Below are 22,387 nucleotides of genomic sequence, written 5' to 3' on the forward strand. Positions count from 1 at the left end.
GGCAGATCAAAAAATACTTTCCAGCTGGCAGGTGATGCCAAATGGGAAAATTCTTCCCTCCCTCCTCCCCCAAAGTTGTGAAATTGTGAGGTTGGTGCTAGATGAGAAGGAGAAGGAGGAGGAGAAAGAAAAAGAGGAGGAGGAGGAGGTGGAGGACGAGAAGAAGGAATTTAGATTGGCTTTCTTGTTCTATACAAGCCCACAAGTTGAGAAAAGGGAAAAGTTCTGATTCTGGACCAAGGTGTGGGGTATTGGCACAGAATTCCTTAGTGGGTAGCAGCACGGTGGGTGGGCATGCTTCTTTTTCCCAGGAAGGAGCCTCAGTCCTATGGTCTTCCGAATGAGTGGAAGAATTTTTACTTCAGAGTTGGGCCGCCTATGATAATCTGTGACCTAGAGTAAATGGAAGAGAAGTGGGTAACCTAATAGCTCCTCTTTGTATGGAGGGAGAGCTAGTGGAGTGGGGAAAAGATAAATAAAAGGGCCCAAACCAGGGTTTGCTTCCCTCTCCCTCCCCCCCCCCCCCCCCAAACCAGACTGCTGTAGCTTTCAAAAGCTGATTTGGCGGCCCAAAGCACAATGTAGGAGCTGGCCTTTGTTGTTGATGTTGTTGTTTGTGTGTTTGTACCCTCCCAGTGAATTGTGTGTTTCTAAAAATGCATGCCTGTGTGGAAAGCAGCCTTCGAAGTGCAAGTATTTGGAATGTTTCTAGGCTGGGCGGCTTTACAAGGGATGGCGACATTACCCTGGATTACCTGAAGTGTGCTCTAAGCTGCTGTGTGAATACTTGCTATTTAAGCACCTTGTTTTGCTTTCCCTGGGGGCCAAATTGGTCCTGCTCCTACCTACCTTTGCAGAGAAAGCCACCCCGGCTGCTGCTGCCGCAGCTTGTGGCTTTTCCAATTTTGTTCATGGAAGATGCTATTAGAAGAGAATCAACTCTTTCTCGTCCCTAACAAGAGCCCTGGGGTGGGGGGTGGGGTACGAAGTGAAGTACTTCTACTTCATAGAGGTAAAGTAGGAGAAAACTTCCTGACAATGAAAACTTTCCCAAACCTGAGTGGCCTGGCTCGGGAAGCCCTGGGTTCTCCCCTTATTGGAAAGGGCTGGATGACCACTTGCCCAATATCTAGAGGAAATTCTTGTTCACATTTGGTTAGATTAGGTAGCACCTGTGGTCATAGGAATATTTGAAATAGCTCTGCTAATTTACTTTCTTTGCAACCCTGTCAGCCTCAGTTTCCTCATCTATGAAATGAACTGGAGGAGGAAATAACAGCCCACTCCAGTATATTTTCCAGGGAACCTCCTCCCCCCAACTCCCAGGGAGAGTCAGACTGAAAACAACTGAACAACAATAAAGACCTTGGAAAAGTCACTCAAGTTTCTTTGTTCTCCGTTTCCTCATCTATAAAATCAGGATGCTGAACCAGATCACTTACGAAGTCTCTTCCAATCTCAAATCTAGGACCCAGTGATTTGCATTTTATAATGAAAAGAGGTCCAGCAAAAGAAATGACTTTCCCAAGGTATTAAACTGCAGAGCCAGGATTCTGATGTAGCTCCTCCACTTTCAAATCCAAAATTCTGGTTGTCCATTGTACTACTTCAGTCCCTTCTGATTCTGAGATTCAGAGATCCCATGATACCTTAGTCTAAGGTGCACAGGAATATTTGTAATCAACAGACATAAGTGGTGCAGGTTTTAGCCCATCATTTATGCTCTTTCTGTATCTTCAGGTCTCAATTTGTATGTCTTTAGCTCTCTCCATAACCAATACTTTTGTCATTTGGCTGTTAATGAATAGCTCTGAGGCCCACCTCTTTTCCCTGGTATACTTCTGAAATACTTGGTAATCAAAACATTTAGAAGTCATACCTAATTAACTGGGGTGGGGGGGCTACTACTATTACTGAGAGGTAATTTGAAATATTGGGAAGAACACTGGCACAGAAATTCAGTTTCCTCCATTGTAAAATGGAGATAATGATAACTGTATTACCCATATCACATGGCTGTTATGAGGAAATCATTTTGTAAACTGCAAAATACTTTGCTGAGCTATCATTAACTGAAGCATTTACTACCAAATTTCAAATGAAAGGTTTAAATTAGGACTGGATTAAGATGGTTTAACATCATTGCTAGTCATCAAATTTAAATGTATTTTTCTTTTTCTTTTATATTTTTCTTTTTTTGATGTTAATTTCTGAATATATGCATGCCTCCTCTTCTAAAACCAACCATCCCTTGACCCAAAGAGAAATAAAAGAGAAAAATTTATTTCATCAAAGCAAAATCAGCATAACTATGTTTGACAGTAGACAGACAGATAGATAAATAGATAGAATGGACATTTATGAAGAACTTGTTCTACGTGTTAGAGATGCAAACATATGCAAGCAAAATAGACCCTGCTCTCAGAAACTTAGGTTCTAATAGGAAAAGACATGCAAAAAAGAAGTTGAAAAGGAGGAGATATGATGACTAAAGAGTGGCCTAGTTCCCGATAAGACAAGAAAGCTCACCCATCTGAACCCAGTGTCCTAGAGTGTGAAGTCCAAGATTATGGTATGAAGATAGGGTGCAATATACAATCTTCTATAGCTTCCTCTACAAAGAAACTGAAAGGGATATATTCTCTCAATTCTTCTAAGTCAAGCTTGGTAATTAAAGTGATACTGCTTTCAATTTTCATTTTCCTTCTTTCTATTTTGATTTATGTAGTTTTGTATGTTTTTTTCCTGGTTCTGCTCACTTCACTATGCATCAGTTCAAATAAATTTTCTCGAGCTTCTTTGAATTTCTCATATCATTTATTCTGCACAGTAATATTCCATCATATTCATATGCCTCGATTTGTCTAGCTATTCCCAAATGATAATTACCTATTTTGCTTCCAGTTCTATGCTACCAGATAAATTACTGTTTTTTTTAATATCATTGTATAAGGGACCTTTCTTTATGTCTTTGACCTCCCTTGGGATAAAACTTTGGAGTTGAAATCTAGAAGACCAGAGTTCAGATTTAGTCTCAGATTTAGCTGTATGACCCTGGACAGATCACTTAACCCCTATTTGCTTATTTCCTCTAGTGTAAAATGGGGATAATAATAACTCCTACCTACAAGGGTGGTTGGAGGGTCAAATGAGATGATATTTATAAAAAATGCTTACCATAGGATCTGGCACATAGTAGATGTTATAAAAATGGTACTTGTCTTCCCTATCTGTCAAGAAATGTTTGGGTTAAACAAAATTCATATATTTTTATGATTTTTGGGGGGTCTGCTTGCTCAAGGTCACACAGCTAGGTAATTATTAAGTGTCTGAATCTAGTTTTTAACTCAGGTACTCCTAATTCCAGGGCTGGTGCTCTAATCACTGCATCACCTAGCCACCCCCAAATTCATATATTTTCAAAGGCATCATTCCAAGTTACTTTTCAGAATGGAAATTCACAGAAATGTATAAATTCATAGCTCCACCAACACTGTATCATTGTATATGTCTTACCATATACCTATAACTTAGATTATTTCTTTATTTTGAATGGTACCAAATATCCTGGACATAAGGTAAACCCTCAGAGTTGTGCTGATCTACATCTCTCTAATTTTTAGTGATCTGGAACAATCTTTCATAAGGTTGTTAATAATGTTTAATTTTTAGAATTGTCTTTTCATACACTTCGTGTAATTTTTCATTGAAGAATTTACATTTAATTTTTTATATATCTTAGATATCAGAACCATTATCAAGAATATTTGATAATAGCAATTTTTTTGTACAATTAATGTTTTCTTTTCTTATTACAGCTGCATTGATTTTGTTTGTACAAAAACCTTTTAATTTCATGTAATCAAAATTACCTATTTTTATTTATTTATTTTATTTAAGTCAATGGCGTTGCTTGCCCCATTGTGACTTGCCCAAGGTCACACAGCTAGCCAATTAAGTGTCTGAGGTCAGATTTGAACTCTGGTCCTCCTGACTTTAGGGCCGGTACTCTATTCATTGTGTCACCTGGCTGCCCCCAAATTCTCCTATTTTGAATCATTTTCAACTGAATCAAACATTAAGTATGTAGTAGAAGATTAAAAGTTGAAACATTGCACCTACCAAGCTATTATGGAATTAAAAAATCTGGTTTGTGGTTGGAAAATAAGACAAAATATAGATTCTGATCATAGATTTATAGTTGAAGAAGACTGAAGAGATCATCTAGTTTGATATATGGGAAAACTCAGGCCCAGAGAGGAAAAGGGATTGTTTCAAGGTCACACAGGTATAGGAAATGGCCAATGTGTGATCTGAACCTACATCTTCTGAGTCCATATCAAGGTTCTTTCCGTTGCTCCACAGACATTCTGAATACAATTTCAGCTTGCAATTATTATTCTCATATTTCCCTTTATATGATTGATATTCCTGCCAAATGACCCTACTTGTTTCTCTAAACTTATTCTTTTATCTTCTCCCTCTATGCCTTTGCACAGGACTGTGCTGCATTCTTGGAATACCATTTCTTCTCTCTCTCTCTCTCTCTCTCTCTCTCTCTCTGGCAATCTAGTTAAGTGACTTGCCCAAGGTGTCACACAGCTAAGCAATTACTAAGTGTCTGAGGCCATATTTGAACCCAGGTGCTCCTGACTCCAGGACCTGTGCTCTATATACACTATGCCACCTGGCTACCACATGGAGAGCTTGTAGATAGATGTTTTTGAGCGGGGCAGAACATAATAGTATATTCAATCTGATAAACTGTGCAAAAATGCATTGGAGAAAGGGCTAGATAGAAGTGGCAGATTCAGTTGGTTCTTACAGTCATACTGCTGAGACCATTCAAAGTTTTTTGCCTTGAATGACTCTAGCATATGTTGTCTGTGTGATTTTAGGCAAGCCACCCCCTTCAGGTCCTAGTTTCTTCATCTTTACAAGAAGGCAACTAGGCGGGGCAGCTAGGTGGCACAGTGGATAGAGCACCGGCCCTGGAGTCAGGAGTACCTGAGTTCAAATCCGGCCTCAGATACTTAATAATTACCTAGCTGTGTGACGCCTTGGGCAAGCCACTTAACCCCAATGCCTTGCAAAAACTAAAAAAAAAAAAGGCAATTAGAAGAAATGAACTCTCTGGTCCTTTTCAGTTCTGTCTATGATCCTAGGCAACAAATACTTGTTCTGGCTGTGGTATCTTGGTGAAAATGTTGAATATCAGAGAATATACATCAAGAGTCTACAAGGTTCAGTGACTGATTGGATAAATAGGAAAAGGGAAGAATCAGAAATGATGGGGAAATTTAGACTCTGGTAAATTAGGAGAATGGAGATTATCATTAATACAAATCAGGAAATCAGGAGAATGAACTGTTTTTGAAAGAAAGAACAATTCAGTTTTGAACACAATGAATTTCAGCTGATGTCAAGATAGGCAAGTGGAAATTCCCAGTAAGCAGCTAGAGCTACAGACTGGAGTCTGGAAAGAAGTGCTGGAAATGAAGCTTTGAGAGTCATCTAATTAGAGGTGATAGTAGAAGCGCTATCTTAGAGGATGGGGCAAAAAGCATAAAGGTAAAAAATATAAACATTTTCTATGTTTTCTATTCCTTATAATTTTTAAAATGCTGCTTGTTTTAGCATTAATTTTTTTGTTTCCTATTTTGTAACAAATGGTCTATGATAATATCTGTATAAACATTTGTCTCCCAGGATCTGGAAAAATTCCTGTATCTCAAAGTCCCAGGGTGGTTTCCAATTGGAGACAGTCCACATCCCATACAACACCCCCTTTTTTTTTGTATGTGGGGGGAGGGCAGGGAAAGGAGTGTAGAATGACTGATAAGCCCCACCCTAGGAGTAGGCAGTTTTAGCAGTGGATAAAGCAACTCATCATATGTTGTGTTGTTTTTTTAATCTCATTTTGATAAAGAACCCTTTGCTGTGATAATTTCCAGCTTTAAGTATATATGAAACAGTTCCTAAGAAAGAAAATTAATTTTGTTCTGGAGTATTTGACAAGCCCAAGGAGTAAAGTTTTCCCATAGAACATCTATATCTAATACTTGAACACCTATTTCATGATGATGGATCTATTACAAAATCAGAAGATAGTTCTGGGACAATGAACCATACTTTCCTTTATTATTTCTCTTTCATCTTTTACTTTACTACCCCACTTAGATTCTCCTTCTAACCTAGCATCTTTGATAAAAAAATAGAACATTGGACTTGGAGTAGGGGAATATACCTGAGTTTAAAATCTGATGATGAGATCTTGGGTAATTTTTCTGTCCCTCAGTTTCCTTATCAATAAAATAGGGATACAAATACTTTAATTGCCTTCCTCAAAATATTAAAAATGTTCTTTTTTGGTGAAGATAAAACAAGATATACATGGCAAGTTCTTTGTCAACTACAAAGCACCTACTATAAATAGGAGTGTTTACTTCTCTTTCTCTCTCAGCCCATCCCTGCAAAAGGGGTGCTATAAAAAGAGTTGACCAACTTTTATTTGTAAAGGATAATACAATTTAGGTGGCAATATATAGAGGGAGTACTGGATTTAGCTTTTCTATTGATTAACTGGGTAATCATAAGCATTTCACTTAATTTCTCTGGATCTCACTTTCTTCTTCTGTAAAATGAAATGGTTAGAACCAAATTAGAGGTTCTTGACCTTTTTTGGGCCTTGACCTTTTTGCAGTCTGGACAAGTCTATGGACACTCTCTCAGTATATTTTCAAATCCATACCATCTATAGGATTACAAAGGAAAATAATTAAATAGAAATTCAGTTATAAAAATATTTTTGAAAAAATTCATGAACCCCGATTAAGAACCTTCAGACTAGCTGATACTTCCATCTCTCAAGTGGTGACATGCCAGAATTGAAAACATAGCTACTCCCAGCTCTTGAGATAACAAGCCTGTAGAATATAAGCTCCTCCAAGTCAGGAAGTTTCATTTCTGTCTTCATAACTCCAGTTTGTAGACCATAATGGATGCTTAATAAATGGTTGCTAAATTGAAAATAGGTCTAAGGAACCCAGGGATTTCAGGGTCATTCTGAGACTGCTGTTAATAAAGAGTGAGAGTAAGCTACATGTATGATGGTGCAGTATTATTATTAATTTACTTTTTGATGAAAAAGAAAGAAACCTTTCCTTCTTTGAGAATATTTGAGTCAGGGAAGGATGTTGTTTCCATGAGACTGATCTACATCTGAGAAATCTTCAGTGTCTGAAAGACAATTTACTGGGAATTCTTCTAAACACATTAGATGGCATTCCCTACCCCCAACCCCTTTTATTTTTATGTTAAAGATATTTTGTGTTATTTTGTAAGGACAAGAGCCTTGTACAAGGGGACTCTTCAATGTGTGCGGATCATGTCAAGAGCCCCTATCCTTTAATAACCTAGCTTCTGGTTACCGAGGCCACTCTGATTGATTGTGGTGCATCTTGCCCAGATGTGGGCAAGAATTCCAGATGCTAAATACCTAATGATGTTTGTGTTCATGCATACCATTCCCCGGTGACTTTTCCAAGCTGGTTTGGTTACTGGCATAAGTTTCCAACTCCCTCTCAACTTCCAGGCCAAATGTCGCTTTCTCTAAAATAAAACATGACTTTTTGAGGAAAATTACAAAGAACCATTTGGTCTAAAATCCTGCCTATGGACCTTCTGCCTTCTGAGAAAAATACATCTCCCACTTTATCCTTATGAATATTGAACAAACAAAAATAAAAGTGCTTTGAGATAGATAGAGAAGTCGATCAAGAAATCCTTATTTTTTACAGCTGAGGAAACTGAGACAAGTGGGTTGAGACCTCAAGACCTCAAACACAGGCTATTCTTCTAACTCCAAAGTTCCTTTGCTTTTTTTTTTTTTTTGTGGTAGGTTTATCGTCGCCAAGTAGATATTTGAAGTGTGAGATATAGGATTGTATATATCTCTTTAGAGTTGGAAGAAACTTTAGAGATCATCTACTCCTATCAGCTTATTTTACAATGAGGAAATTGAGGCCCAGAAATGTTCATTGATTCACCACAGTAAACTATAAATGCTTGTTGATTGATTAATGGATCAATTGCCCAAGAACAGAAAAGCAGTAAGTGGTAGGGTTTGATTTGGGGTGCTCTGATTGAAAATCCCACTGATTTTCCAGCTCCACCTCTGTAGAGGAAAGAAACTTCTGAAAATAGAGGTCTCCGGTGGAAATGCTGCTGACACATACACCTTTATCCACCCAAATGGCATCAGTGAAAAAATTTATGTGTCTGGGTATTTGAAAAAGTCATCATTGGTCTTTCAGGTGGTTGCTCTCTAACGGGTGGTTTGTCTTACTGGCTTTCATTTTCATTTAATGTAAGACTAATAAATCTTATTGTTAAATAACAGATTGCATCCCAGCATTCAGTATTAAAATGCACTCTCTTTTGGGGGAAGCCAGAGAGATGTGTTTACTCTTTAGAGAGATTTAGATTTGATTTTTTGTTTTCTTCATGGTAATTATGTTTGCACTTTGCTGATCGCTAGTTGTGCATTATTACAATGGAAGGTGACAATTTGATTGTCTTCAATTGGAGAAACAAGTAATTTTACATTCACTAAGCTGTCAGGTAATACTAACTCACAGTATTGAGAGCTCCTGGCAATGCGGCTTGGCACCTATATTTAACTGCTTTGATGTTTGTGTAACCTCTGCTGAATCAGAAATACCTTGCCTGCTTCAAATGGTTTTCAGCAGGCACAATGAGGTTTTCATTAGGCAGACACACTGAAAATGAACTGCAAAGCCATTGTTTCTCTTTTATGGGGAAGTACTAATGTGTGGTTTAGAGCAAATTGAGTAAAGATGAGCTGGAAATGTGTACCTTATTTCATTATAGGAAAAGGAGAGGAATAGCACAAGCGCTTCATTTAGCTAAGAGGGGCCCATCAGAGTTATCAGGGATTTTACATAATTCTGTAGGCAACCTCATGAGGTGTGAACTTTCCTTTTTGAAGCATTCTCCTTAGCAGGGATTTTCATTTCCCCCCTTTCCTGGAAAGATTACAGCTATCTTCAAAATGGTACTGCGATTGAGAAACAAGGCAGTAAAAGCTTGTCTTGATGCAGAATTTGATTTCTTGTTAATTAGGGAGGTAAGATCTTCTCCTTCATGATACCTGTTGGACCTTCCTCATAGGTCACCAGGAGATTGCTCAAATGATCTAATAGATGAAAATCATTTTGAAAAATGTTAAGAGAACTATATATGTGATGATGATTTCTTATGATTTTAAGATGCTTTCATCTATCAGTTAAATTCAACAGGCATTTTTAAAATTTAAGGCAATGGGGCTAAGTGACTTACCCAAGCTAGATAATTATTAAGCATCTGAGGCGATTTGAACTCAGGTCCTCCTGACACCAGGGCAGGTGCTCTAGCCACTGTGCCACCTAGCTGCCCTTCAACAGGCATTTATGGGTTTTTTTTTCTGTTTTTACAAGGCAATGGGGTTAAGTGGCTTGCCCAAGGCCACACAGTTAGGGAATTATTAAGTGTCTGAGACCAGATTTGAACCCAGGTACTCCTGACTCCAGGGCCGTGCTCAACAGGCATTTATGAAACATGCATTGTGCTCAACACCTAAAGCAAGGTTCTAGGGTTACAAGAGAAAGGAAAAAAGTTATCAGTTCCTGCCCTCAAGGAACTTCAATTTCTTTGGGAATCCCTAGATTTCCTTGGGTAAATGGGATCAAGTTACAGAACCAAATCCTGTACTCACTTTCAAGACTCTGCTTCTCATCTCATGTGAACAGGGGAGCCAAAGTGTGAACATTTAAAAAATAAATCCATCCTGCTATTATTTTAGACAGCGTTTCCCCCAGTCATTTAAGCAGGCAGGCTTTCAGCAGAGCAGCCAAGCTATTGGGCTTGATTAAAATCCTCTACATTAATGTTTATTTATAGTACCTATTGTTTAGTTTTGCTTATTGTTAATTGACTGCTTTTATTTATATACTCTGTCCCTGGTTTCCTAAAACAACAACCCCCCCCAACTCCCCCCAACAAGTTGCTGGTAGATAAATGGTGAGAAAACTCAAGTCTTATTTCCATCTAGGAAAAGCCTTCGGTAGAGATTACATGAAGGCAAGGCTGTTTGCACCGGTAGAGAAACTGGATCCCCAGGGCCACATGGCATGCATAGTCCTAGCACTCCAAGTGAATGCTAACCAATTAGACAGACGTGGTTACGTGATGTAACATTATCAGGAGAAACAATTCATGAGTCAGAGCATTCTGAGACATACGAGCCTCCAGTCCAAAGAACAGTCTTAAGCTATATAAAGTGACAGAAATATTGTCAGCTAAATATACACTCTAGAAAACACAAACTTGGGGGGGTTGAGAAGAACCTAGCTCAGGTAGCCAGCTCCTTGGCTGCTAGTTAGGGACTTCAGGGAGACTTGGAAGGCCCTCCTGGGAAGACAGAGCTAGGCCATGCTCTTCTCTTCTGAATATTTTCTTCGAACTATTGCAAGGACTTGAAGCATATCATGATCCCTTGTAAATGATTTGACAGATACCAAAGCCTGAGGGGGATGGTGGTGGTTGTTTTCTTGACCAATATTTTCAGTGCTTGTTACTTACTCTATACTTTCCAGTAGGCCCACCAACTGCAAGTAGATTCCTGATAGTCTCCCTGGCAGCTTCAAAAGACTCCATTTTTTTTTGAAAGACTCCTTTTTTTTTTCCTCTGTTGCTCATTTGCAGACTTGGGAGGTATGAGAGAGACAAAACAGAAGAGTAGGGAAGAAAAGGAGGGATTAGACTGTTCCATGGGATGGTGGATAGAGCACTGGCTTTGGGATCGGTAAGACCTGAGTTTAGATTTGAGCTCTGTATCACTCTGGGCCGGTCATTTGACCTTTCTTTGTCTCAGTGTCCTTAATTGTAAAGTAAACCTAATAATAGTACTGACATCACTGAGTTGTTGTAATGATCAAATGAGATAACATATATGATATCTATATATCTACAAATATATTTACATAGATATGATATATAAATGCTGACTGTTATTATTGGCTTCTCTCCTCCTCCTCAACTGCTAAGGTTTATCTGAATGAAACTGCAGAAATCTAGCGGGTCCAGTATTGATGACTGGCCTTACTGCTTCTCTGCTCTCTATGTAGTAGACAGTTTAGTGGAATCCCTGGAATGATGAATCCCTTCCTTCTCTGACTTGAGAAGTTTTATTATTGGGAGTGGAGGTGAGGGGAAGGAGGTGTCATGTTCTTTAGTTAGGTTGCTTAGGATCTTTGTGGGAGCTCAGGGTGTTGACTAGGGGCAAGAGAGGCCTTGTGGAGGAGTAGGAAGAACCTTGAACTCAGAAGGAGACTTGAGGTCAAATACTGTTTGAGATACTTAATATGTAGTCATAGACAAGTAAGCCTTCCTCTTTGATCCTCAGGTTTCTCATCTGAAAAGGGGAAATATGACTACTGTATATAGCCTATCTCATAGAATGGATATTGAAAAATGTAAAAAGTGCTTTCAAAATGTGACATATAATTGGGAAACTGCTGCTTCCTCTATCTTGGAGTCAGATGCACCATGTTATAATTTTAGGAAATAACTGTTTATTTCTTAGTGTCAGGTCAATTACAGCATTAAATTAATAGTGAATTATCTGACTGAGTTAAGTCTGCATCATATTACTAGCCTGGGGCAGAGCTGCAAAAATAAATGTGACTTGGCTTGAGTCTTTAATTTTTCTTTAAATAAGCCAACCATCTGAATGTTACTGTAAGTTAGAAAAGGGTATTTTTCTGAATGAGAGTAAAAAAGTGATCCTATCTAGAAAAGGCCTACTGTTTGATAATGATCTTTTTATAAGGCATAAAAACATTTTCCAAGGCAGATTCAAAAATATTGTTTCAATAAATACAGTGGCTGTACTGGATAACTACAGGGCTGCTAGATAGGCTTGAGACATGGGTGCCTGCCAAAATTTGTAAAAATAAAATAAAATTAAAAAATGGCATTTTGAGCAGATATGCCTTAAGAAAAAAATTGTCGAAAGAGTAGCCTACAACCCTTGACATGTGCAAGCAGCCTTAGAAAAGTGACCATTAAAAACAAAACACCGCAGCAAGCTCCTTCAGAAAAAAAGCCAACAAAACCACAAAACATTCTATAGTTTTAGAAGATTCAGTATGACATTGATAAACATCTCTAATCTTATTCTCAGTTAAGAACAACCCCTGAACTGCCAGCTAACTTGTACCTGATTTATTTCTATGTTTCTTCAACAAACAGGTAGGAAGAGTTTTTTTTTGTTTTTTTTTTTTTGGTTGAGAGGTGATTGACAATTCACTTCAAATCATTAAATAATAAACACTTACTATGTGAAGCACCTTATTTGTGCTAAGGATACAAAATCAAAAGTGAAATAGTGCTTGCCACAAAGCAGCTTGCAGGGATTGTGGGAAGGGACACAATTTCCAAGCACGTATGACTTCAGTAATCATAGCCAAAGCATCTTGCTTTTCTCATGAGGTCTTTGATGCTCCCTTCCCTCTCTCACAGTCTTTATATTTGTTGCACTTAAGTGACCTTTTGGAATAGAGATTCTTAAACACTTTGATGTTATGGTGTTAATAGGGAAACTTATTGGACTCCCTTCTTAGAATTATGATTTTGTGTACATCATAAAATTCATAGGATTAAAAAAGAAACAAATTGCATTAAAATACAGTTATCAACTTATTAAAAAAACTTTATAAACCCTAGATAAAGAACTCCTAGCCAAGACATAGGATTAGTTCCTGAAACCCTGCCTGTCTTGAGAAGTCTTGTCCTTGAAGTCTCATACCTAGAAGCTCTACCCAGTGATGGGGCATCTAGGAAATTTGTTCTACTTGGCTGGATCCTGTGGCAGATCAAGCCTGGGAATACAGGTTGAGGGTTGGGATTCAGTGCCCCATAAAGCAGGTAGAGTCATCAGCATTGGGAATTCGCTTTCCTGGATCAGCCCAGTGCCCCCAGAAAACCGTCCTGTTTAACCAATGTGATAAGTTGACAATGTAGTTTTTCTCTCTGATTATAATGTACTCTGTGTAGTCAATACACTGGTACCATGTGAGTGTAATTTCCTCTTTTATTTTATCTCCAATGCACTGTATTATAAATAAACAGTTAAAAAAAAACACCAAACAAATCTGTTGCATCTCCTTTTAAGATTGTACCACTGTAGACACTTGTTCTAGTAAGTAGAATTGGGCCCATTTGATTGCATTTAAATTTCTCCTGCTTCAGCAGTTTGGCTGGGAGCACAGTAAAGAAAAATCCCATGAGCGAGGAGAGTTTAGAATAATAGAACTTGATTTTGTGTATTATCGCGGCACCATTTGCGCTGCTTCAGTTAGGGTTGTGTCAGCACTTCCATTATAAACCCCTGTTTTCAGGGGGTTAGAGCTAGGGAGATATTTTTTTAATACAAATTAAAAAAAACAATTCATTGGATGGATTCTAAGTTATAATGGTATGGAAATAAAACAAAGTATAATCAAATGAAATTGACCACTTCTACTTTTTTGGGGAGGTAGTTGATTTTTTTCCTCACCAATTAGTAAAATGTCAATATTATACATCTAGTCAAAAATACTGGACACTTGGGTGGAAAATTTTTAATGCAAAAAGCAATGTTCTAAGCATTGCTTAAAAAAGTATTGTACTTGACTTTTTAAAAAACTAAACTGTGGGCATTTTGGATTTATGTGTCTGTTAAGGGGAACTGGGGTGGCATAGTGGTTATAGTACTGTCATTAAGAATTGTCAAATGTATCTTGCCAGCTTTGAGAATATAGTTTTCAGATGACAAGACAGGAATCTTATAAGAGAGTCATTAAAACAAACAACAAACAAAAAAGAATTAGTGGCTGGGTTTCCAGGAAAAACTAAGATGTCTCTTGTTTTAAATCACAATTCTTCAATAAATTAAGGACTAAGTGACAAATTTAAACTGGAGAATCAAGAAGCTTTCCATTTTGCTTCAAAACCAAAATAGAAACCAATAATCCTAACAAATAAAAAAAGTCTTCAATTTATTTATTCTTAAGAAATGAAATTAACTTCATCTCTTCTTTCAGAATAGTTTTTGATAGCTAAACAGGGTTAAATGCAAGAAACTAGAGAGAAGAAAATCTTTAGTTAAAGATGAGGTTGGATTTTTAAGTGAAAAGAGTGCAGGGTTTGGAGTTGGAGGGCCTGGGTTCAAGTCCCAAAAATAGAATTGATTACCTGAGGACCTATGAGCATACTCATTTTATTTCTCTAAGCCTTGCTTTCCCAATCTGTAAAATGGGAGTAACAATATTTTGGATACCTACCTTATGGCATTGTTGGCAGGGAAGAATCTTCATTGCTCTAGACATGTAACTGATGATTCTTTTTGCCCTAAAACTTGAATCTGACATCATTACATCTACAATTGTAGAAATTGATAGAAAACCAGGGTCCTAATCTGGCACATGAAAGACAACTGTTATTCTATAAGTAGGTGGAAGCTTTTCTGAATGGTCACTGGAGGAATCACCAAAAGCCTGTTTATGAAGTCGAGGTGAAGCCTTTCCCGACTAATTATATTCAGCGTGTAATTTCTAAACTTCACTCTGAATTTTGATTTTCAATTAACACTCCCAATTTGAAGATAATTTTCTATTTAATGTAATTGCAGGAAATAATTTATTGGCTGATTAAGACCGAGGGCCCAGCCTTCCTTAAGAAAACACTCCCTAACAAACCAGCCTTGAAACCCAACTCATAGTTTTGGCCAGATTTAGACTATTTTCACAGCTGCACGGTTGTGTTTAATGAGGATGGTGCACTATTGTTCCTTGGTGCAATTTATAGATGAAATTATTCTTAAGAGATTGTTTTCATTTCTGGTTCTGTGTCATGATTGATTTATCCCAGAGAAAAAACAAGAGCCATAACCACTGGAAGGAGCCAATTCAATTTGCAATAAGATGATGTCTGTCTGTCAGGGAGGTGAAATCACTGGGAGTATGTTGTATTGTTCCTTTCAATTATAGTAAATAGTTTTTTTTTTTTAAAAAAAGGTCTTTAAAATGGCAGTCAATTTGTTGTTCTGTTTTACTATGAATACTTACATTCATCCCTATATGAAAACATCTCTTTTCATCCAATCTATGAAAACTTCCCTCTTGTCTGTAGCAATTTCATAAGAAACTTGAGTCACAGTTCTTTTAAAGTGATCATGTTTCAGAGGATCAAAAGAAGAAAAATCTAGAGAGAGACTCTAGATTCTGTAGTATTTTCAAGGACATTTTACCTATTGGTTGGTTTTAGTCAAACTAGGCACATCTGTCTTATTTTACTTCTTGGTTTGAGAACACTTGTACTGGCAATTCCTACCTTTCTCCTCTGGGGAAATAGATAGATTCCTTTGAGTCACCTTCCTGTTGTTCTCTAGGTTCCAATTTTAATAAGGATTTTTATTCTTATTTTTAGGAGAGTTATTATAAACAGGTACTCACATTTTAATATGCTTCAAAGTACTTTCAGAGCTTGTACTACTTTTATTTAGAACTATGCATAATTAGATTAGCTGATCCTATATTAATTTTTTTCACTGTAGGATACTAAATCTGAGCCCCCTCATTAATTGTGAGAAATTTAGCATTAGCTGTTAAATCCTATGTGAAACATGGGCTGCTACATAAAAACTACTGTTTAAATTGGAATTAACTTAATTATTTTTCTTTGCACTTGATATTTCCTTCACTGCAATATTCATGAAAGCATGTGACAGATTTGTAAATTTAACTGTTAATCTCAGATTTCTAGACCCTTTAATCAGTATTTATTTGTCTGTAGAAACAGTACTAGCAAGTTAATGATTTGCTAATTTGAAAAATGCTCATGTGGTTTCCTATGTTAACTGATTTGTGCATTTTTTAAAAAATGGTATGAAATCAATTAATGTTAAAGAGCAATTAAGGTGGGGGATCTTCTTCCTTTCATTACATAGCAGTTTTCATACTAAAGATGTCAGAAACTTAAAGCAATTCCAAAAATTAGATGTCATGCCTCTTAAGTTTGCATGGTTTCCTGATTTACTTTCATCTGTGAAATTAAGAAAATCCTTCTCTCTTTAATAAAGTGCTATTGCATTTTTAAAAAATTCATTTGAATAACTGTGGTTCTTTTACTATCTGAAAGGGCAGGACAGAGAGAGACATTGTATCTCCTTATCAACTTGACTCCTCAAATGGTATCAGATAAAAGTTGTCAATATATTTATATTTGGATATATGAATAAATGAATATTCAGTCATTTGTTTGGAGGACAGATTTAAAAAATATTATTCACAGCAGTCATTTAACTATTCTCATTTCACTGGATTCTTGAAAATGCTTTGTATCTTGTATGTACTATCTAATATAAAATGGAAATATAATTATTTCAGGCACTCAACTCAAATGGTACAAAATTGCCTTAAGACTAATCACACATTATCAGCCAATCAATCAATATGCCACTTAAACTTTTATAGCAGTTGACATGTAAATATCTTGGAAATCTTTGGAAAAGAATCAGATTGGCTTCAAAAAGCATTAAGCATAGAACTCATTAATAGGAACCACAAACTAAATCATAACTCAAGAATCTGATTTGCTTAGGACTTCCTTAGTAAATTATTTACTTCCCTGGCTAAATTTCCTGAGGGCCCTGCATAGACTTCCTTTCTCTGTGATTATAATTTGGTTCTTACAAAGGCTATTGGAGGAATTTAGGCCTTTGGATTCTTCAAATCATGCTCACAGCTGACTAATTTGGACACTGGGGGAAGATGGGTACAAATTCCAGAACTGTTCCTTAAAAACCTGCTTGTGGATTGATTGGAGCTTGGAGAGAAGATAAAGTATTGGAAGAATGTTGATGAAAGTGCAGTAGTTATCCAAGGAAAGGACAGGCATTTTGTAGTCATTTATCCATATATAGGGTGCATTCCTTCTACATCCCCGTTCACATTATATAATACAATAGCTTTAGATTTGGAAAGGACCTTGGGAGTTAATTAACCCAATGCTGGCATTTTACAGATAAAGAAACTGAGGCCCAGAAAGTTTCAATAATGTGCTCTAGGTCATAAAGTGGAAGAAACTATATGCTTCTCCAGGCTCAAGGAGTATTTCATTTATCTTTCTAACTTCAGTGCCTTCTCCATCAGAGTCTGCTTATTGAAGACTTGCTACTTTGATTTGAAAGGAAATAGCTAAACTTGAATTCCCTTTTCTCCTGAGTAAATGCCCATCTTACAATTGGGAGAAATGGCTTATACATGTTGGGTTAGCCCATCAATCAATGAATATGTTTTTGTTAAGTACCTACTTTGCACCAGTTAGAGTACACGTTACAAGTGGACTCCTCAGAATATAGGATGACAAAGAAAACCAGTTGTATTGAAATAAAGATGTAATGATTTCTTTTCCCTTCTTAAGTTCATGGAATCTGCTCTTTCGTAACTTCTATCCCTGGGCCCATTGGGAGTCTGTAGGATCAAGATTAGAACATGTGTAAGTTTTATTCCTGTGACTTCAACAGTCCATACTGATCTGCACCACCTTCTTCCTTCTGCAGAAGAATGTCTTCCAAGCAAGCCGCCTCTCCATTTGCTTGTGCAGCTGATGGAGAGGAAGCGATGACCCAGGATTTGTCCGCTCGGGAAAAGGAAGAGAGCAGTGACCAGCACGTGACCTCCCACCTGCCTCTTCACCCTATCATGCACAACAAACCTCACTCTGAGGAGCTACCAACTCTTGTCACCACCATTCAACAAGATGCTGACTGGGACAGTGTAATCTCAGCCCAGCACAGAATGGTAAGTCTGCAACCAGGACACTTGTCCTCAAGTCAACCATGATGCATGAATCTTTCAAGGAAAAGTTAGAAATGTTGGTCATTTTATACAACCACCAGAACATTCTCATGCATGCAGTTATTCTAATGCTGATAAGTGGTGAAGACCAGACAATGTTTGACAGGAGGGTGTTTGATATTTAACTGAGGTGCAGGACAAGCTTGACCTGTCAACAGCTTTTCACTAGTTCTGAAGGGTGTGCTCATTTCCCTCCATACACAGGGAGTAGGTAGACTCAATCACAATATAAGTAATGGTCTGATGAAGTGTGGCTGTGGATTCATGTTGGGTAATCTCACTAAGTAATCATATGTATGGGAATGAGGTCATATGGAGAATAGATCTTTAGTGAGGAGATGCAGGTATTTATCATACTCTTCCATGGTCATATTTGATTTATAATGAAGCATTTCTAGCTCATGTACCTGTGTATTAATTTAAAAGAGACACAGAAAGCTCCTGAGTATCATTCCATCAGGCTGGAGTTGTTTTGCCAGAGGCAGAAACAACTGCAGATTCATGCCATATATCAGCAGGCCTTTCTGAGGTTAAACACCAATTCCAGCTATCGAAACAGACACTATCAATTAACATGGGAAGAAATTCATTACCACATTTAAATCTAAGATGTTCTGTTTTTAAGTATTTGAAAGTGACTGATGCCTAATATTTTTCATTAGTTTAGAAATTGTGGTCCTCATTCTGTATCTTTGACTTTTTGTTTATTTTTTAATAAATGGGGATACATACTTTCCTTTTAAAATCTTAAGAAACAGAATAATTTAGAAAACACTGGTTTCCTATGATACCTAATAATTGCTTTTGTATGATATTTTAAGGTTTATAAAACATTTCTCTTATGGAAAACCTGAGGTGGAAGATTATCCTCAAGTAGCATTATCCTCCCATTTTAGTCCAGGAAGCTGAGACCCTTGTCTCATGATGATATCACTGGTCATTTTCTGAGGGGGGCATTCTAATCCAGTCCAGGTCTCCCAAGACCAAAGTCATTCTTCATTCAGTCCCCTGGGTCATATTGTCTCTCACCAGGCCTTTTATATTTTGACTTTTGTGCTGTGCCTCTGAAGGCAAATGAAGTGATTCTATTTGATAATAACAGCACCCATATTCAATAGAGTTGGGACTCAACATGGCTCACATTTTCACTTATTTTTAGAGACATGAGTTAGTTCCTGACACACCCAGGTTGTGGCACAGTTAGCCAGGAGTAGGTCTAGTGGTATTGTCATTTTATAGATGGGGGAATGAACTTTTCTGGGCAAAGCTGAAGTCTTGCCTCCCCTTTTAAAATATATTTATTTTTCCAACTACATGTAAAAATAATTTTCAACAATCATTTTTTGGGTAAGATTTTGAGTCCCGCATTTTTTTCTCTTCCTCTCTACCTTGCTACCTCCCCTAGGCAGAGAATGATGTATTATAGGTTATATATTTTAACTATGTTAAACATATGTCCATATTCAACATGCTGTAAAAGAAGAATCAGAACAAAGAAGAAAAAACCACAAGAGGGGGAAAAAAAAGCATGAAATAAAAATTTTAAATGGAAAATAGTATGCTTGGGTCTACATTCAGATTCCAGTTCCTTCTCTGAATGTGGATGATATTTTCCATCATAAGTCCTTTAGAATTGTCTTTGATTATTATACTGCTGAGTCTATCAAAGTTGATCATCATACAATGTTGCTGTTAATGTGTAGCATATTCTTCTGGCTCTGCTAGATTTAGTCAGCATCAGTTCATGCAAATCTTTCCAAGCTTTTCTGAAGTCCAGTCATTCATGATTTTTTATAGAAAAATAATATGCATCACATTTATATATCATAATTTATTCAGCTATTCCCCAGTTGATGGATCCCTTCAATTTCCAATTCTATGCCACTACAAAAAGTTACTATAAAATATTTTTGTACATTTTATACATATGGGCTTTTTACCCTTTCTTATGATTTCTTCGGGATGCAGACCTAGTAGTGTTATTGCTGGATCAAAAGGTATACCCAGTTTTATTTTTTCTTTGGGCATAGTTCCAAATTAGGTGAAGTTGAAGTCTTATAGTAAATAGGAAACATCTCAATAGATATCCCTATAGGTAGTCCTTCTTCTCTATGGTGAGGCATATCACTGGGAAGTAGAAGATGAATATTTCTGCATAGGTTAGGCAGTTAGTTAGAAAAGCATAGTGGATTGAATATCTGTTGTACTCAGCCTCTTGGAGTTAATTTCTTCATTGGTAAAATGGAGGGAAAAATATCTTTGTGATGTAATATAAAAAGTTCTGGAAAATTGTCATTCATCTTAATTAAAGGTGGGGAGGAGGGAAAGGCCAATAGACCAGGATTCACACATTCAGTTCTGTTGACCGAAGATCAGACACAAACTTTCTTAGTCAATTGTGCTCTTAGAAAATTGGATGATTGGATCACCAGGCACCCACAAAGCAAAAGAGAAATGGCAGGACTCCAGTCACTGTTATTCTTTTCCCTTCAGCCTTAGGAGAATATCTACAACAGGTTGGCCTTAACTGACATCTGGTTATCACTTGCATGTCCAATTTAGGGGAGACTTCATGTCAGAACACTCCAACTTCTATTGATTTCTTAGCTTTCATTGCTTTAACTTCCTCTGCCTTGAGAGCTAATGAATTATGAAACCTCTGAGGCTGATCCCAGCCCTACAGGTGGTTTATACATATTAATAAACTGTAGGCTCTGGAAGTTTACCTCAGATTACTTTGAGAACATGTAGTGATGAGATATAGAACTACCAAGGTCCTTTTCTCTCATTTGGTTCCACATTGCTCTAGGTCAATGACAGCCAGATCTCTCTGGGAGGGAGATTTGAAGAAGAGGAGAAGAGAGAGGGAGGGAGGGAGCAAGAAAGGGATTTTAGAGATTGTTAATCCAATTCTCTCATTTTCTAGATGATGTAACTCAGATCCAGAGAATGATTTGTCCAAAGTCATTTAGGTAGTATGAAGCAGCTAGACTAGAGTGATGGAAAGAGTTCTGGAACTGAAGAAGTCAAGAAGCCTCAGACACTTACTTAGCTGTGTGACTGTGGCCCAGTCACTTAACCTCTGTCTGCCTTAGTTTCTTTATCTGTAAAATGGGGATAACAACAGCACCCACTTTATAAGGTGAATCTCAAATAATATAAAAAAGTACAGAGTGTATTGAAAAATTTAAGGAACTATAGGAATACTAGTTTCTAGTTCTTAGAAAAGTCAGGGTTTGTCTCAGGGCATCTCACTCAAAATTGAGAGCTCTTTCCTCTCTACCATGTAAGAAAAGAAAGGAAGGAAGAGAGCCCTTAACACTAGCAGAGAGTCTTGGAACCAGTGAATTTTGAATAATAAGTGATAATGATAAATGGTGACAGACTTGCTCTCCATAGGAGAGTGGGTTCTGAATTTGAGCCTTGTTTGTTTGATTTCTCATGATGGTACCTTCTAGATGGCAGGTGGCCATTAATTTTGTTGTCAAGAAGCCAAATGTTGAAAGAAAAAGAAATTTTATAAAAATCCTGAACAGGAAGTTTGTCTACTAGCAGACTGAGATCGGAGAAAGTCAAAGTTATACTTCTTGAGTGAGGACTTGCCTATTGCTATGAGGCAAAATATGTTGCCACAACTCAGAATACAACAGTTTTGCTTTGACAGGGGGCAGTCCCAGCTCTGGTCATTTATCTGCAGACTTTGGAAATGCAGACTGTTTTGTCATTTTAAATATTAGAAAAGTACATAAGAAATCAGCTATTTCCAAAATTTTTATCAAACAAAATTGATAGTAATATAGATTAAAGCTATAAGTACATTTTTCATCATCATCAAAAAATCATATTGGCTAGAAATGTTTTCAAACTTTCCCTCCCTTTTGATATCAAGCATTGCTTTCCACTGGGGCCTTTGTGAATTTTGAATGTCTGGAAGCCAAAATATTTTGTCTTAACTCCCACTCTATAGTATTTCCCAGCTGTGTACTTATATGGTGTAATAAAAGGATTTAACAAATGGGAAATAGCAGCTGCATTTGGAGATTCCCTTTGTGCTCCCGTTTCATTTGATAGATGCAGCAATGTGTAACCAGTGCAACGTCAGACCTGCAATGACTTAAATTGCAGGCATTGGATCACCAGCCTGTTTAACTTAACTGTAGAGGGAAGAAGAAACAAGAAGTTTCAGAGAATGGTCAGAAAACTGCAGAGGGTGACGTTAGAGCCAAGTAAAATTTTGGGTAGGCTTTTAATCTAATTCTTCTGAAAAAATGATGTAAAGTATAAAAGTGCCATGGGATGGTGAAATGAACCTCACTTTCTTTCTGAAGCAGTTCATCCTTCTAACTCTGGGTAAAGCTCCTGTGAAATAATGGTATGGAGGGAGGAGCACTGTTTTTTTTTTTAAAGATGATTTTGGTAATGCATTT

General features: G+C 37.2%; 1 protein-coding gene across 16 annotated transcripts in view; it reads left to right on the forward strand.

Annotated features, from left to right (window-relative positions):
- SOX6 (SRY-box transcription factor 6) overlaps positions 1 to 22,387 on the forward strand; it is a 640,189-nt gene that overhangs the window by 276,435 nt on the left and 341,367 nt on the right. For 15 of the 16 annotated variants that reach the window (XM_074230208.1, XM_074230209.1, XM_074230207.1 and 12 more), the window contains one exon: positions 17,663 to 17,903. In XM_074230208.1, coding sequence (XP_074086309.1) covers positions 17,667 to 17,903 — 237 coding nt within the window. In that variant the 5' untranslated portion in view covers positions 17,663 to 17,666. Of the gene's footprint in view, positions 1 to 17,662; positions 17,904 to 22,076; positions 22,199 to 22,387 lie in introns of those variants that run through there. The other variant, XM_074230214.1, reaches the window with a different exon arrangement.

Source organism: Macrotis lagotis, chromosome 3 (genome assembly GCF_037893015.1).
Source record: "Macrotis lagotis isolate mMagLag1 chromosome 3, bilby.v1.9.chrom.fasta, whole genome shotgun sequence".
Classification (NCBI taxonomy): domain Eukaryota; kingdom Metazoa; phylum Chordata; class Mammalia; order Peramelemorphia; family Peramelidae; genus Macrotis; species Macrotis lagotis.